Source organism: Eriocheir sinensis, chromosome 11 (genome assembly GCF_024679095.1).
Source record: "Eriocheir sinensis breed Jianghai 21 chromosome 11, ASM2467909v1, whole genome shotgun sequence".
Lineage (NCBI taxonomy): Eukaryota > Metazoa > Arthropoda > Malacostraca > Decapoda > Varunidae > Eriocheir > Eriocheir sinensis.
Genome location: NC_066519.1, coordinates 18094212 through 18111148, shown reverse-complemented (window position 1 = coordinate 18111148; position 16937 = coordinate 18094212). Strand labels below are relative to the sequence as shown.

The window sequence follows — 16937 nt, the reverse complement described above, 5'->3', positions numbered from 1 at the left end:
TCCTCCTCCTCCTCCTCCTCCTCCGCCTCCGCTTTTTTCTCTTCCTCATTTTGTTCAAGGTCAGAATTGAATATATATGTGTGTGTGTGTGTGTGTGTGTGTGTGTGTGTGTGTGTGTGTGTGTGTGTGTGTGTGTGTGTGTGTGTCTCTCTCTCTCTCTCTCTCTCTCTCTCTCTCTCTCTCTCTCTCTCTCTCTCTCTCTCTCTCTCTCTCTCTCTCTCTCTCTCTCTCTCTCTCTCTCTCTCTCTCTCTCTCTCAATCAGTCAGTCAATCAGTCAGTCAATCAGTCGTTCAATCAGTCAGCCAAGCTAGTTAGTCAGTCAGTTAGTCAGTCAGTTAGTCGGTCAGTCAATCAGTCAATCAATCAGTCAGTCAGTCAGTCAGTCAGTCAGTCACTTAGTCATTCAGTCAGTCAGTCAGTCAGTCAGTCAGTCAGTCACTTAGTCATTCAGTCAGTCAGCCAGCTATTTAGTCAGTCCATCAGTTAGTCAGTCGGTCAATTAATCAGTCAGTCAGTCAGTCAGTCAGTCAGTCCGCCAGTTAGTCAGTTAGTCAGTCAGCCAGCTAGTTAGTCTATCAGTTAGTCAGTCAGTCAGTCAGTCAGTCACTTAGTCATTCAGTCAGTCAGCGATTTCCTGTCTCTCCCTCCTTCTCCTCCTCTTCTTCCCTCTCCTCCTCCTCATCCTTCATATCTCTTCACCTCCTCTACCCTCTTTCCTCCCTTCTTTGCTTCTTAACTTCTCCTAATCTACCCCTTTTCTTCCTACTTTCCTTTTCCTTCCCTTTTTTTCCTTCCTTTCCATATCTTTTGTATCGTTTATATTTCTTCTCCCTTTATTTCTCCTTCAGTTTCCCTGGTCCCCCCTCTTCTCTTCTCCCTTCTCTCCCTTCCTCCTCCCTTCCCTCCTTCTGCTTCCCTGCTTCCCCCCTTTCCCTCCTCCCTTCTCCCTTCTTCCTCCCTTCCCTCCCAACCCTTCTTCAGTTTCCCTCATCTTTCCTTTTTCTCCCTGCCTTTCCTCTCATCTCCCTTCTCCCTTTTCCTCCCCTCCCTTTCCTTCTTCCCCTTTGTTCATCTTCCTTCTTTCCTCCCTGTCCTTCATTCTCCCTCATCCACCGTTTTTCTCCCTTCTCTTTCCTCCCTTTCTTCCTTCCTCCCTTCCTTTCTTCCCTCATCTCCCTGTTCATCTTCTTTCCTCCTCTTATTCCTCCTTCAGCCTCCCTCATCCTCCCCTCTTGTCCTTGCCTTTCCTCTCGTCTCTCCCTTCTCCCTCCCTCCTTCTCTCCCTTCCCTCCCTTCCCCTCGTCCATCATCCCCTGACATGCAATAGGGAGGGAGAGGTCTTACCCATAAAGGGAGAGACAGACAGTTACTTACCCTAGAGAATACATTTGTTTGTTTACCTTTTTAATCCTTTTTTTTATCTCCCTTTTCTTCCTCTTCCTCCTCTTCCTCTTCTTCGTCTTTTTTTTTTTTTTTGTATTTAAAGTCTTATCGTATTTTTCCTCTTTCCTCTTCTTCACGTAATATTTCTTTTTTTATCTTCTTTTCCTCTTCCTCCTCCTCCTCCTCCTCCTCCTCCTCCTCCTCCTCCTCTTCTTCCTTTTGTTTTGGTCACCTTTGTATATTGAAACGCTTACTTTATTTTCTCTCTCTCTCTCTCTCTCTCTCTCTCTCTCTCTCTCTCTCTCTCTCTCTCTCTCTCTCTCTCTCTCTCTCTCTCTCTCTCTCTCTCTCTCTCTCTCTCTCTCCTCCTTCTTACATTTTAATCCTTTTCTTTACCTCTTCCTCTTCCTCCTCTTCCTCTCTTCCTCTTACATTTGTTCTGGTTACCTTATATTAAAATTCTTACCTTGTTTCTCATACTCTCTCTTTTTCATCCTCCTCCTCTTCCTCTTCCTCATTCTCAGTAGCAGTAGTCGTAGTAGGAATAGGAGTAGGAGAAGAAGAAGGAGGAGGAAGAGGAGGAGGAGTTGTGGTATTGAGTTGGTATCATTTTTACTATCTTTCTCTACGTTCGGTTCGGTTATCCTTCTCTTCTTTAGCTCCATTTCTCTCCTGTTTTATCGCTTCCCGTGCTTTATCTCCCCCTGTCGCCCTGTCTCTGCTCTTAACTAACGGCGCCTCGGTTCTGTTCCCCGCCGTGACCGTAAGTCTGGCATAAGCGCTGTGTCACTTATTTCACACGCCTTCTTTCTTTCTTTCCCTCCTCTTGCCCAACGCTCGTTCCGGACAAATCATTTTCGTAACCTTTCGCCCACACCAAGACCCACCCCGCCCCGCCCCGCTCAGCCCCGTTCCTCCCCGCTCCGTCCCCGCTGCTGCTGCCGACCTGACCTCAACCCTGACTTCAACTATAGGGTCATTTTCTTATACATTTCGACGCCCAAGTATACCTATTTGATGAGGCTTTCGGAGGAGCTGTGGGCATTTCCAGGGGTAGTTTGATGACCCTGGTGGTAGTTTGACCCTTCTTCTGTACCATGAACCTAAAAACACCATATTCCATGCCCATATTTGACACGGTTTTCAGAGGAGCTGTGGGCATTTCCAGGGGTAGTTTAATGACCCTAGTGATAGTTTGACCCTTCTTCTGTACCATGAACCTAAAAAAACACTATTCTCAAAGGACAAAAAGGAGATTAATCGGGTTCTCGTGAGTGTTCTTCTAGGTTCATGGTACGGAAAGATCAAGAAAAGAAACCTACCTGGAAAAAGCCTTACCAGATTATGTGAGCTTGGGCACCGAATATGACCCTATAAGGGGCTATTACACTGGGCAAATTTTCCGTGGATCTTCAGTCAAACCACGATTTCCGCTAGCGTGGTTCTCAATTGTTTCTTGTTATTTCTGCTGATTATGATGTTTAGTAATACAGTAGTCCTTCGGTGAAAACTACCCTACCTTTGGAAGATCGTGGACACGTAAGAAAAACACGGAAATATGAGAACCACGCCAGCGGAAATCGTGGTTTGACTGAATCCGCAGAAATTTCGTAACCGCTTAAGGTCATATTCGGTGTAATCTGGCTTTCATGGGAATTTTGGGCATTTCCAGGGGTAGCTTTCTGACCCTGGTGGTAGTCTGACCCTTCTTCCGTACCATGAACCTAGAAGAACACTCAAGAGAACCCGATTAATCTCCTTTTTGTCCTTTGAGAATAGTGGGTTTTTTTTAGGGCCATGGTACAGAGGAAGGGTCAAACTACCACTAGGGTCATTAAACTACCCCGACAACAACTATTCCCAGAGGACGAAAAGGAGATCATTCTGGTCCTCATGAGAGTTTCTTCACGTTAATAGCACAGAAGCTTTGTCATACTACCCCCAGGACCATACAACTACCCATGGAAATACCCGCATCAACCTCTACGAAAGCCTTACCAAATGTGGGTGTGTGAGTCCTGATATGCTTGTGAATACGGGTCCTGGTTCTCTGTCCTGCGTGTTTGCTTTGCCTTCCTTGGTCACGCACAGACAGACAGAGAGACCTTCAAGTTATGCAGGAACAGCACTCATTTACACGGCGTTCCTTAGGCAAAACAGGAGAGGAGGCAGAAGGTGGTGTCCGGGGAGTGAGAGGGGAGATGAGAAGGGGAGAGGGGAGTGAGAGGGTGGGTGAGAAAGGGAGAGGGGAGTGAGAGGGTGGGTGAGAAGGGGAGAGGGGAGTGAGAGGGTGGGTGAGAAGGGGAGAGGGGAGTGAGAGGGATGTGGCGGCAGAAGGAAAAGGCGTTGGGTTAGGTACATTGGGAGAGGAAACAGAGAGCGGTGTTCCTTGCATAACAGAAACCAGTACCCAGTATTTTATCCCTCTTCATTTTTGGTCACTGTAAGTTCCTCTTCGTATTAGCTTATTATTATATTTCTCTCCGTACTTCCTCCACATTCTAATCCTCCTCGTAGTTTCTCCACGTTATATTCCTCTATGCACTTCCTTCACGTTATGTTCCTCCTCGTATTGGCTCCACATTTTAGTCATCTTCGCATTTGCTTCTCATCATATTTCTCTCCGTACTTCCTCCACATTCTAATCCTCCTCGTACTCTCTCCACGCTATATTCCTCTATGCACTTCCTTCACATTATGTTCCTCCGTGTCTGGTCCACTAATGTACTTCAAGCTTTCAGTAAGAAGAGTAAACATTTGGACAGAGTCGTTCCTTAGCAAAGTATCAGAGGCAGCGGCAAGCAATCGGCATAATGGAGTTCCTTGTGGTGAATCATTTAAGCAAACGAAGCATCACTCTTTCTGACAGGTGCTTCAGAAGGTAAACAGAAGGGGGTCTAGCTTAGGGCCTTCAGGGAGCACAGACGCCCACTCTGTCTCCTAACGTTTCTACCTATCTCTGTGTTGGTCTCTCTCTCTCTCTCCCTCTGTGGTCATTCTCCTGTAGTTCTTTGCCCTCTGTTCCTCTTGATCATACAATACACTCTCTGCCTCTCAGTCTATCATTGTGTTGGTCTTTCTCCTCCTCTCTCCCTCCCTCTCTCTCTGTGGTCATCTTCCTATAGTTCTGTGACTGTAAATCCCCTTGATCATTCGCTATCTATGTCTCTCAATCTATCTGTCTATCTGTGTTGATCTCTCTCTCTCCATCTCTCTTTGTTAGTATTTCTCCTCCTCCGTCTCTCCCCTTCGTTAATCTCTCCACTCGAATATCCACTCTCTATCTCTCTTCCTCAGTCTATCTATCTATCTATCTCTGTTTCGATCTCTCTCCTTTGTGGTCATTCTCCGCTAGTTCTTTGTCTGTTATCCCGTCTGAGCATCCCACCACCGCCGCTAGAGGGCTCTCCAGGCTCCTCCGTAATTGGGCATCCATCAAAGTGACAACAGCGAGACCTCTTTAACTGATCTTGAAGACGACGCAGACTGGAGAGTGTCACCGCGCGGCCCGTCACGTCACCTCGCCGACCAACCGCCGCTAACCGCCCGACCGCCCGCCTCTTACGCCTCTTGCTCCTCCTCCTCCTACCTGCATCTTCTCTCTTTCATCCCCCCTGACAGGACATCATAGGCCCTGCTTGATGGAGGCACTCACGGAGGTCCTTTCTCACCCTCTTCGCCCTTCAGGACACCCCGCAACGCCCTCCTCCTCCTCCTCTCCCATCCTCCTCCTCCTCCTCCTCCCTCCTACATCAGTTTTCAATTTGCCTGTGACAGTATCCTTCTTCATAATTTCTTACGGCTCCACATCTCCTCCTTCCCCCCCTTGCCCCGACGTCCTCCTCTCCTCCTCCTCCTCCTCGCATCCTCACGTCCTCCGGGTCCCAGGGGCGTGAAGGGTCCCATCGGCCCTGAGGGAGGATGCCCGCCAGCCCACCTCAGCCTCGTCACGTTCCACCAGCTATTTCGTCTCCGCGTTTGACCTCAGGTGAAGGACACGCTTGGGGGGGTGGGGTGGGGGGGAGGGGGGGATGTTTAGCACCTACCTGACGAAGGCTCTGACGGGGCTGTTACTCTTCTTCCTGTTTCTCTTCGTCTTCTTTTTCTTCTCGTTCTTCTTCATCTTTATCTTCTGTTTCGTCTTCTTTTTCCTCATCAACGGTCGAGGTCATTTTACGTCTTTATCTTTTTCTTTAGTGTTTTAAGGGGCTGGTTAGGGACGCCTTAATCTCGATCTACCTCTTCTTCCTCCTCCTCTTCCTCTTCGTCTTCTTTTTCTGCTTCATCTTCATCTGTTTCTTCCTCCACTTCCTCTCTTCTGAACCGTTCGACATATTTTAACCTTCTCCTCCCTCTCCATCTACCTCCTCTTCCTCTTCGTCTTCTTTTTCTACTTCATCTTCATATTCTTTATCTTCTCCTTCTTCCTCCACTTCTTCTTTCTTCTGAACCGTTCGACATCTCTTAACCTTCTCCTCCCTCTCCATCCTCCTCCTCTTCCTCTTCGTCTTCTTTTTCTACTTCATCTTCTTTATCTTCTTCTTCCTCCACTTCCTCTCTTCTGAACCGTTCAACATATTTTAACCTCCTCCTCCCTCTCCATCTACCTCCTCCTCCTCCTCCTCTTCTTTCTTTCCTTGTTATTTCCATCTTCCTTACTTCTTCTCCTCTACTTTCCCTTTCTTCTGAAGCGTTCATCTTTTAACGCTTCTATGTCCATCTTCCTCTTCCTCTTCTCCTCTTTCTCCTCCTCTTCTTCATCTTCTTTATTGGTTTCTCTGTCCACTTTTTCTTTCTTCTGAAGCGTTCGACATCTTTTACCGCCTCTATGTCCATCTACTTCTTCTTTGGGTGGAGGGAAGAGGGAGGTGGGTGGAGGGTAGGTGGAAGGAGACTAGAGGTGGAGAGAAAGTGGGAGGTAGATGGAGGAAAGGAAGGGAGGTGGAGGATGGTAAAGGGGGAGGGCGGTATCTCTTCTTCGTCCTCCTCCTCCTCCTCCTCCCCCTCCTCCTCCTCCTCCTCCTCCTCCTCGGACACCCCACGAGAGGCTTCCATCATCTTTCTTGCGTCTCCTGAAGGTTTCGTTACGTTTCTCTCTCTCTTTTGCTCACATCTCTCCCTCCCTTTCCTCCTTCTCCCTCCACCCCTTCCACACCCCTTCCATAACCCATCCACACCCCTTCCAAACCACTACTCCCTTTTACATCCTTTCCCTCCACTTCCCAACATCCCTCACACTCCCTCTCACTAACCCTTCACTCCCTCTTCTATCCCCTTTCCTTCCACACCCCTTCCATAACCCATCCACACCCCTTCCACACCCCTACTCCTTTTACACTTATCCTTTCCCTCCACTTCCCAACATCCCTCACACTCCCTCTTCCATCCCCCTTTCCTTACACACCCCTTCCATAGCTACTCCTCCTCACCCTTCCACACCCACTCTATATAACCTCCCTTACCTTCCCTCTCCACCTCCCTTTCCTTACTCCTACACCCTACAACCCCTCATATATCCCCATTCCTCACCCTCCTCCGACAGCCTCCTCCACTCCCTTTTCTTCCCTCCCACACCTGCAATCCTCACTCCCTCATCCCCCCTTCCTCCCCCTCCTCCACCCGCCCCCCCATTCCTCATCCTCCTTCGCCCTCCTACGCCCCCCCCCTCCCTCCCCCGGACAGATGGAGGGCCACTCAAATCCACAGGCCGCCAAAATGTGGGTGTCTTTGGGTCGGGTCTGGCTGGGAATGTCTCTCCGGGGACACCTTCGTCAGGGGGTATTATTGCCGCCTTTATATTTCTTCCGAGTGGTCCAGGTCACCCCCCCCCACCCCCCCTCACCCCCCCCCCCACACACACACACACACTGCCCTCCCGTCCCTCCTTCCTTCCCTCCTCTCTCTCTCTCTCTCTCTGTGGTTTGGTTACTTCTGTTCTTCTTCTTCCTTCTTTTTTGTTCTTGTTCTTCTTGTTCTTCTTCTTGTTTTCGTTCTTTTTGTTCCTCTTCCTCCTTCTTTTTTTTATCTTGTTCTTCTTGTTCTTCTTCCTCCTTCTTCTTTCTTGTTTTCGTTCTTTTTGTTTTTCTTCCTCATTCTTCTTTCTTGTTTTTGTTCCTCTCGTTGTTGTGATTGTTCTTCTTTTTCTTCCTCCTTTTCTTTCTTCTCTTTCTGTTTTCTCGTTCGCTTGGCTTTCGTCTCTTCCCTTTGTGTTTCGTTTATTAGCTTTCTCTCTCTCCTTCGCCTCCTCTTCCTTCTCTTCCTCCTTTCTAGTCTTCTATACCGTTCCTCTTCCTCCTCTTCCTCTTCCTCCTTTACTGACCTTCCTTCCCTTTACTTACCCCGAACATTCATCTTTATACATTCCTCCTCCTCCTCCTCTTCTCCCATTCCTCCTCCTTCCTCTCCTCCTCCTCCTCCTCCTTTTTCTTCTCCCATACAACAATCGTCCTTCCTCCCCCTCTTCTTTCGCCCCTTCATTCTCTTCCTTACTCCTACCTTGATATCCTCCTCCTCCTCCTCCTCCTCCTCCTCCTCCTCCTCCTCGGCCCATGGGATGAGTTACAGGCGACTGGAATTGGATAAGTTCTCTCTCTCTCTCTCTCTCTCTCTCTCTCTCTCTCTCTCTCTCTCTCTCTCTCTCTCTCTCTCTCTCTCTCTCTCTCTCTCTCTCTCTCTCTCTCTCTCTCTCCCTCGGCGCCAGTGTCATTGCTTACTGTGGGAGTCTAATGTGTGGGAGAGAGACCCCCCCCATCTCTCTCTCTCTCTCTCTCTCTCTCTCTCTCTCTCTCTCTCTCTCTCTCTCTCTCTCTCTCTCTCTCTCTCTCTCTCTCTCTCTCTCTCTCTCTCTCTCTCTCTCTCTCTCGAACCGCCACAGCCTCGAATTTTAATGCTTATTTAAATTTTCTTTTTTTTTCTTTTTTTTGTTTTGTTTTATTTTCTCTTTTGTTACCGCTAGAAAATTAGGGTTTGCTGTTGTTGTTGTTGCTGTCGTTGTTGTTGTTGTTGTTGTTGTTGTTGTTGTTGTTGTTGTTGTTCTCTTTTATTGTTGTTGCTTTGTTTTTTCTTTTTTGTTTCTTTGTTTTTTTTGGTTTGATGTTATTGAGAGGTTAGTTGTTGTTGTTGTTGTTGTTGTTGTTCCTCGTGTGTGGTGCCGCTGGTGGTGGTGGTGGTGACTGAGCTGTAATGGTGGTAGTGGTGGTGGGGGGGAGGGTGTTGGTAGTGGTAGTTCCCCTGGTAAAGGTGTTGGGGGTGGTGATGGTGGTGACTTAGCTGTGATGGTGGTAGTGGTGGTGGTCGTAGTGGTATCTGTGGTGCTGGTAGTTGTAGGAGGTGACTGCCATTTGTGGAAGTGGTAGTGGTGGTGATAGTGGTGGTTGTGGTTGTGGTGGTGGTGGTTGTGGTTGTGGTTGTGGTGGTGGTGGTGGTAGTGGACGTTGGTGACTCATTTGTGAAAGTAGTGGTGATGGTAACTGTGGTGGAGATTGTGGTGGTAGTGGTAGGGGTGGTGGTGGTTGTAGTGGTGGTGGTGGTGGTGGTGGAGGTAGAAGCTGGTGAGTGTCAATTTTGTAAGTATTGGTGGTGGTAATGGTGGTGGATTTGGCGGTGGCTGTGGTGGTGGTATTGGTGGTCGTGGTGTGGTGGTTTTGGCGGTGGAGGTCAAGGATGGATGAGGCCCTGGGTCGCGCGGCTTGAAGTCTCCCTGGCACCCTGTCCGCCAACACTGAAGGGGCAAGAAGGAGGCTGACGGCCGGGAGGGATGTTTAATTTAACCTCCTTGGGATTGGCCGGATTGAAATGTTTTGCCCTTGGTTTTTAGTCTTTTCTCTGTATGTAGGTCACCAATCTGAACAAACAACCACACCAAAACAGGCAGGTAGGCAGGTACTTAAATAGTTAGTTAATAGTTAGTCAGACAGCTAGGAATAGTTAGCTGGTTAGATATTCAGTTAGATAGTTACTTAGTTTTTTTTCAGTATTTTGTGTTTTTCGTCATATTTTGTTGTGTTGATTATGTTTTTTTTTTTGTTTATTATATGTTCCTTCTCTTTAGTCGTCTGTTTTACGATTCATTTATTTGTTATTTCGCTCGTATTAAATAGATGAATGAGTGGAAATGTCCGGAGGGGGAAATGTTCAAAAGGGAATATGTTAAGGGGGTGAGTATGTCCGGCACCCACTACTACTTCTACTATTACTACTACTACAACTACTACTACTACTTCTACTATTACTTTTACTACCACTACCACTGTACTACTATACTACTACTACTACTACCACTACTGCTATTACTACTACTATTACTAAAGTATTTGCTACATGGTAAAGCCAACATTTGATATCGTTTATCTTATGTAAAATCTGAAGCGGTCTTCGTAGTCTTCGAAGGCAGGGCCGTATACCTCACAGTCCATCGGGGACCCTCCACTAATACCCGAGGGGTCCCCCGTTAAATGTAAATGTTCGTGGGTCTTGTAAGCGGGAAAAAGCTTCGTAAAACTACATGCATTCATCTAAAACAGTATATTCCAAAATAGAGCATAAAATTTAGTAAGTTTTTCAACTCGGTCAAACATGTGGCCATTTGCTTAACTATAAAGGAATAGATAAAATATTCTTAATTCTTTTGAATGGCAACTATTCGCAAATAAATCTTGATAAGTAAGAAAATATAATGCACTCTTAGCCGTGGGTCGTTAGATCAATATTGATTTATTTAACATGCAGGCAGGAATTGGTTTGCTAATAGAATGGTAGACGAATGGAAGAGACTTGGCAGTCGTGCATGTGGTGAATTTCACTGCGATAGGCACACTATTATTAATAGGTAAGGTAAACTCATTAATAGGATAATAGTTTTATTGTAAAGGTTTTCATTGATAAGATAAGAAATACAGCTGGAGCTCCTCCCCTGAAGGTGTAATAAGAGCGACGGTCACTGAAGGGTCTCGCTCCCCGGGAGTGTGGCTCACGATGTGGCTCGCGCCTGCGCCGGGGGTCACTGGTGAGTGTGTTACCAGGCTGCTTAGTGAAGCAAGACAATGTACACAACGACAGCACAGATGGCCGTGACGTCCAGGAAGGCATCAGCCTCATCAGACCAGTCATCACTGGTTATCAATTCGAGGGCATCCCATGGATCATCACCCTCATCAGACCAGTCATTACTGGTTATCAATTCGAGGGCATCCCATGGATCATCACCCTCATCAGACCAGTCATTACTGGTTATCAATTCGAGGGCATCCCATGGATCATCATCCTCATCGGTGATGGCGGTCACCGATTCGGCGGATGCCCATGTATCATCAGCCTCATCAGACGAGTCATCACGGGTCATTGCTTCAAAGAGTGCCCATGTATCATCAGCCTCATCAGACGAGTCATCACGGGTAGTCACTTCAAAGAGTGCCCATGTATCATCAGCCTCATCAGACGAGTTATCACGGGTCATTGCTTCAAAGGCTGGCCATGGATCATCAGCTTCATCAGACGAGTCATCACGGGTCGTCACTTCAAAGAGTGCCCATGTATCATCACCCTCATCGGTGATGGCGGTCACCAATTCGGCGGGTGCCCATGAATCATCAGCCTCCACGGACCAGTCATCACGGGTCATTGCTTCAAAGGCTGCCCATGAATCATCAGCCTCATCGGTGATGGCGGTCACCAATTCGGCGGGTGCCCATGGATCATCAGCCTCCACGGACCAGTCATCACGGGTCATTGCTTCAAAGGCTGCCCATGAATCATCAGCCTCATCGGTGATGGCGGTCACCAATTCGGCGGGTGCCCATGGATCATCAGCCTCCACGGACCAGTCATCACGGGTCATTGCTTCAAAGGCTGCCCATGAATCATCAGCCTCGACCATAGCAGCGGAGGTCACCAAGTCTGGGGCTGCCCATGAATCATCAACCTCCACGGACCAGTCATCACGGGTCATTGCTTCAAAGGCTGCCCATGAATCATCAACCTCGACCATAGCAGCGGAGGTCACCAAGTCTGGGGCTGCCCATGAATCATCAACCTCCACGGACCAGTCATCACGGGTCATTGCTTCAAAGGCTGCCCATGAATCATCAACCTCCACGGACCAGTCATCACGGGTCATTGCTTCAAAGGCTGCCCATGAATCATCAACCTCCACGGACCAGTCATCACGGGTCATTGCTTCAAAGGCTGCCCATGAATCATCAACCTCCACGGACCAGTCATCACGGGTCATTGCTTCAAAGGCTGCCCATGAATCATCAACCTCGACCATAGCAGCGGAGGTCACCAAGTCTGGGGCTGCCCATGAATCATCAGCCTCCACGGACCAGTCATCACGCGTCATTGCTTCAAAGGCTGCCCATGAATCATCAGCCTCGACCATAGCAACAGAGGTCACCAAGTCTGGGGCTGCCCATGAATCATCAGCCTCCACGGACCAGTCATCATGGGTCGTCACTTCAAAGGCTGCCCATGAATCATCAGCCTCATCGGTCCTGGCCACCCCGTCAGTGGCCGCACGCGGTGCAGGGCTCACCGCACGGACGGGCTCGCCACACCGCCTCCCGTTGCACCGGAGGCTGGTGAAGGCGGGCCCGTCGTCACAGAAGAGCGAGAAGTGGAGGCCGCTGATGTTGTCCAGCAGCCAGGCCAGCGGCATGGAAGAGGTGAAGACTGGCTTCCTAAGCGAGGCGCATTGCATCCTGACGGCCGCGTTGCCGTCTTTCTTGCACAGCTTCGCCAAGGGCACACGCAGCTCACCCTCGGCGTGGCAGCCTTGAATCCCTGCGACGCAAGACCAGCCTTCCACGGGGAGCTTGACGGAGGCGACCGTACGCCTCCTCTTCAGGCAGCAGGTGGAGTCCTTGCACGAGAGCTTGATGGAGTCCACCAGGGAGGAGCCTCGCTCCAGGGTTACCCACACGTTGAATTTCTGTCGAGATGCAGAGTTTCCCATCGTTGCTTCGATGTGATATAAAAAAATTATCCGAATGTTAAGGAAATCGGTGTTAGGTAATAAAAGGAGGTGCTATGTCCATGAAGACCGACTGGCCTCCAGCAAATTCTTCCTGCTATAATCTTGCCTAGGCGGCTAAGTAGCGCAGTTCACACGTCGGATGGCGGGTGACAGGGCTGTTGCTAAACTATAAAGGAATAGATAAAATATTCTTAATTCTTTTGAATGACAACTATTCGCAAATAAATCTTGATAAGTAAGAAAAAATAACCTTGCTTAACTTTTATTTCATGCACAATGCGTGGATAACATGCCTTGGGTTCTTCATACATTAGTTATTTCCCAGAGTGTCGCGTAGGTACTCTTTCCCTCCATATCTGTTCCCTTTATCCCGTGTCCGTCCATTGCGATTTCTTAATTTTAGTTGCCTTTCTGCCTACTACACCCCTGGATTGTTACTAATGAGACCAGAGGACATCCAATACCTACTTGCTCTATTATTGTTATTATTATTACTATTATAATCATCATCGTATATAGTAGTAGTATTACAACTTGTATTAGCCGATGCCTCTCCATGTTGTACTCAGTCTTTCATCGCTAAATACAAAGTTCTCATTTACTACTCAACGGCAGGTTTTATAGTTTTCACCTTCTTTGAATTACACATGTGGTACTTTACACCCAATTACTTTTTTTGCTTTACACATCTGCGTCATATTATTACTAACAGTGGATATCAGATTGTTGGATCATTATTACAGTAAATATGAGATATATGGATAATTTTTAGAGGTGTTCATCATCTAGAAAAGTGGTTCGTGGAAAGTTGATATCATAGGAATAAGGTCTGGAAACACGTAGTTGGAACTTGGAGTATGGGCGTTGTGCTGAGTTTTTCCGTGGTTATGGTCTAAGAGTCTTGAGGAACTGTCAAAGGGAAATCAAGGATGAGCTCGGGAGGCAGCATGAGCCAAGAATAGATGGCGTCACTATAAACACTTGCCTGCGCCACGATGGGCTCGAGCCGACCACCAGGCCCCCAAAGAAAGCCTACCGGCACCATAGGCCAAGATGTAAAAAAAAAAAAAAATAAATAAAGATAGCAGTAGCAGTAGTAGTAGTAGTAGTAGTAGTAGTAGTAGTAGTTGTAGTAGTTTTCTTGTACTGTATTCCAATGTATTTAAGAAGGTGTAATGTACAATATGACCGTACCTGGTGAGTGAAGGAACGCGTGCCGTAAAAAGGGTTGCCCTTAATGATTTAATCTTGTCTGCCTTCCCTGATCAGTGTTTATTTATTGATATTTTCCTGTTTGGTTTATGGCTTTTGTTTTGTGGTCAGCTTTTGTTCATTTGCTTCCTTTTCAGTCGCGTTACAATTCTGATATTTTGACGCGTTTCCATTTGCGGGAATATAAAAGATTCTGGCAGCCGCTCTCCCTTTAGTATATGCACTCCTCTGGTTACTTCCTCTGACCCTCACACCCTCTCTCCTCTCCTCTCCTCTCCTCTCCTCTCTTTTACTGTGTTTTCTTTCACCTTGAGATCCGTCTGAGCAGTCCTCCCTCCTTCACGCTTCGTCCTGCTCTTTTCTTGAGGCTAATTTCTACGAGAGAGAGAGAGAGAGAGAGAGAGAGGTTATGGTAACGACCTTTCCTCCTTTCTCTCTCCGTTCCCTCCATCTTTTGTGGCAGGGAGCGGAGATTCGAACCATGTGTTTATGAGGCTTCGGTGAGTCACGAACCACTTAACCCTTCTCTCTCTCTCTCTCTCTCTCTCTCTCTCTGTATGTGTGAATCTATGTCTCCTCGTCTCTTCTCTTCTCTTCTCTTCTCTCTCCAGTTATATTCATTGGTAGTAGTAGTAGTAGTAGTAGTAGTAGTAGTAGTAGTAGTAGCACTGGTAGTAGTAGTAATAGTGGCAACAACAACAACAACAATAACAACAACAATAATAATAATAATAATAATAATAATAATAATAATAATAATAATGATGTCACTAAACGCGTGGCAATAATAAGAGAAGCCGCCTGGGACCACTATATCAGAGAGAGAGAGAGAGAGAGAGACGTCTCAAATTTATCTTAATTGCCAAAAAAAAGGCAGAAAAAAGTGATAGCTGAAAAAAACAATGAAAAGAGACACTGCAGTTACGTAAGAAGAAGAAGAAGAAGAAGAAGAAGAAGAAGAAGAAGAAGAAAAAGAAGAGAAAGAGGAACAAGAACAAGAAGAAGAAGAAGAAGAAGAAGAAGAAGAAGAAGAAAAAGAAGAGAAAGAGGAACAAGAACAAGAAGAAGAAGAAGAAGAAGAAGAAGAAGAGAAAGAGGAACAAGAACAAGAACAAGAAGAAGAACAAGAGTAAAAACAAGAGGAGCAAGAAGAGAATGAAGACTAAAGATAAAAGGTAGAAGGAATAGAGGAAGAACAAGAATAAGGATGAAACAAATAACAGGAAACAAGGAAAGAACAAAGAAGAAAAAAAGAATAAGAGGAAAGAAGAAGAAAAATAAAAGGCAGAATTAATAAAAGAACGAGAATATGGAAGTAAGGACAAAATAAGAAGAAAAAACAAAGAATCATAATTGGAAAAGAAGAAGAAGAAGAAGAAGAAGAGGAACAAGAACGAGAAGAAGAAAAAAACAGGAATACGTAGACAGAAGATGAAGAAAGAAGAAGAAAAGAGGATGACAAAGAATTAAAAGAAGAAGAAAACACGATGACAAAGAAGAAGAAGAAGAAGAAGATGATGAAATAAAGAAAACAAAAGAAAAAAAAAAGGAAAAAGAAGAAGAGAACGCCAACAAATAAGACAAATTATTAACAGAAAAGGAAGAAGAAGAAGAAGAAGAAGAAGATAATGACAGAGCAAGAAGAAGAAGAAGAAGCAGAAGAAGAAAAGTAATATATCACGGTTTGGGGAATGCAATGAAAGTCTGGTTTGCACATGAAAAGTAATGAGATTAAAATTGTGACGCGCGAGGCTTAAAAGGTTGCGTAAGTTGAGGAGGAGGAGGAGGAGGGGAGGGGAGGAGGAGGAGGAGGAGGAGGAGGGGAGGGGAGGAGGAGGAGGAGGAGGAGAGGGATAATGCAGGGACCTTGAAACATCATTCTCCCTTAACTTACCATGAGAGAGAGAGAGAGAGAGAGAGAGAGAAGCCACATAATAGAAAAATATTAGCCATTAAAAAAAAAAGAAGATAAGACAATGGAGAGAAAATACCTGGAGAGAGAGAGAGTATTTGTTGACGGAAGCGTGATGGAATGGACAGGACGGAAAACATACAACCAACCACGAAAACAGAGAGAGAGAGAGAGAGAGAGTATTTGTTGACGGAAGCGTGATGGAATGGACAGAACGGAAAACATACAACCAACCACGAAAACAGAGAGAGAGTATTTGTTGACGGAAGCGTGATGGAATGGACAGGACGGAAAACATACAACCAACCACGAAAACAGAGAGTAGTCATGTTGGGAGTGAATGAACAGACGGACTGGCTTACTCAGTGTTGGTACAAGCGGACGGGATGGAGAGGAGGAGGAGGAGGAAAAGGAGTGGGGAAACCTGTGTTCTCTCCCTGTTCCCTTCCCCTCCCTTCCCCTCTCCTCTCCTTCCCCCTCTTCTCTCCTCTTTTTCTTCTCCCTTTTCTTTACTCTCCTCCTCCACCTCCTCCTCTTCCTTTCGTTTACTCTTCCTTGTATTCTCTAATTCTCCCTTTTCTTTCTTATCCCACCCTTCCTCCATCTCTCCCTTACTCTCCCTTTCCCTCCCTTATTCTCCTCCATTCCTTCTTCTCTCCCATCCTCCTACCTTTTACCCTTTCTCTCCTCACCTCCTTTACTTTCCTTCATTCTCCTTCTCTCATCTTTTTCTTCTTTCTTCTTCTCTTCCCTTTTCTTCTTCTTGTCTCCTTTCCTTTATTTCTCATCTTCTACTTTTCCTTCCTCTTCCTTACCTTTGTCTTTCATTTCCTTCATTTTTCTTCTCTCTCTTTCTTCTCCTCTTCTCTTCTCTCTCTTCCTTTTTCTCTCTCTTTTCATCTTCTCTCCTCTAATTTCATCTCATTTCTTATCATTTCCCTTACCTTTAATTTCCTTCAATCTCTCCTCTCCTCTCTCTCTCCTCCTTCCCCTCCTCCTCCTCCTCCTACTCCTCCTTCTCTCATCTCCCTGCCTTGTTTCATCTCTCACACATCTCCAGAATTTCCCCGCGTTTCTCCATATCCTGTTCATCTCTCCGCCAGCATCCCCATTTCCTCCCTCCAGTCATTGTATTAACCTCCATTTACCCTTCCCTCCTCCTCCTCCTCCTCCTCCTCCTCTACCTGGCGCACCGGTATAGCCCTTGACCTTTGACCTGGTGCCCGTTAATTCGAGACCCGGTTCATGTATAAGCTTGGTTTGGTTTAGGATTTGAGGGTCGTGTTTAGTAATTGTTTTTTTTGTTGTTGTTGTTTTAATTCGTCTATAATTGTGTTGGTGTTAGTAATAGTAGTAGTAGTAGTAGTAGTAGTAGTGGTGTTGGTGGTAGAAGCAGTAGTAGTAGTAGTAGTAGTAGTAGTAGTAGTAGTAGTAACATTACGATGGATGATAAAATA

At 46.4% G+C, this 16937-nt stretch overlaps 1 protein-coding gene and 1 long non-coding RNA gene across 14 annotated transcripts in view; one reads left to right on the top strand and one right to left on the bottom strand.

Annotated features, from left to right (window-relative positions):
- The window catches only part of LOC126996975 (uncharacterized), a 139861-nt gene that overhangs the window by 105322 nt on the left and 17602 nt on the right, over positions 1-16937 (top strand). The gene's annotated exons all lie outside the window — the stretch shown is intronic.
- Positions 10248-12444, bottom strand: LOC126996971 (germ cell nuclear acidic protein-like). 13 transcript variants are annotated; one of them, XM_050857934.1, is made up of 2 exons: positions 11304-12444; positions 10248-11249 (listed from the first exon to the last, which is right to left on the bottom strand). In XM_050857934.1, the coding sequence occupies exons 1-2, from the start codon at positions 12333-12335 to the stop codon at positions 10410-10412; spliced, it is 1872 nt and encodes a 623-aa protein (XP_050713891.1). In that variant the 5' UTR covers positions 12336-12444; the 3' UTR covers positions 10248-10409. The 13 variants fall into 13 exon arrangements, with proteins under 13 accessions (XP_050713891.1, XP_050713892.1, XP_050713893.1 ...); XM_050857935.1 differs by having other exon boundaries at positions 10248-11192; positions 11304-12443; XM_050857936.1 differs by having other exon boundaries at positions 10248-11141; positions 11304-12442.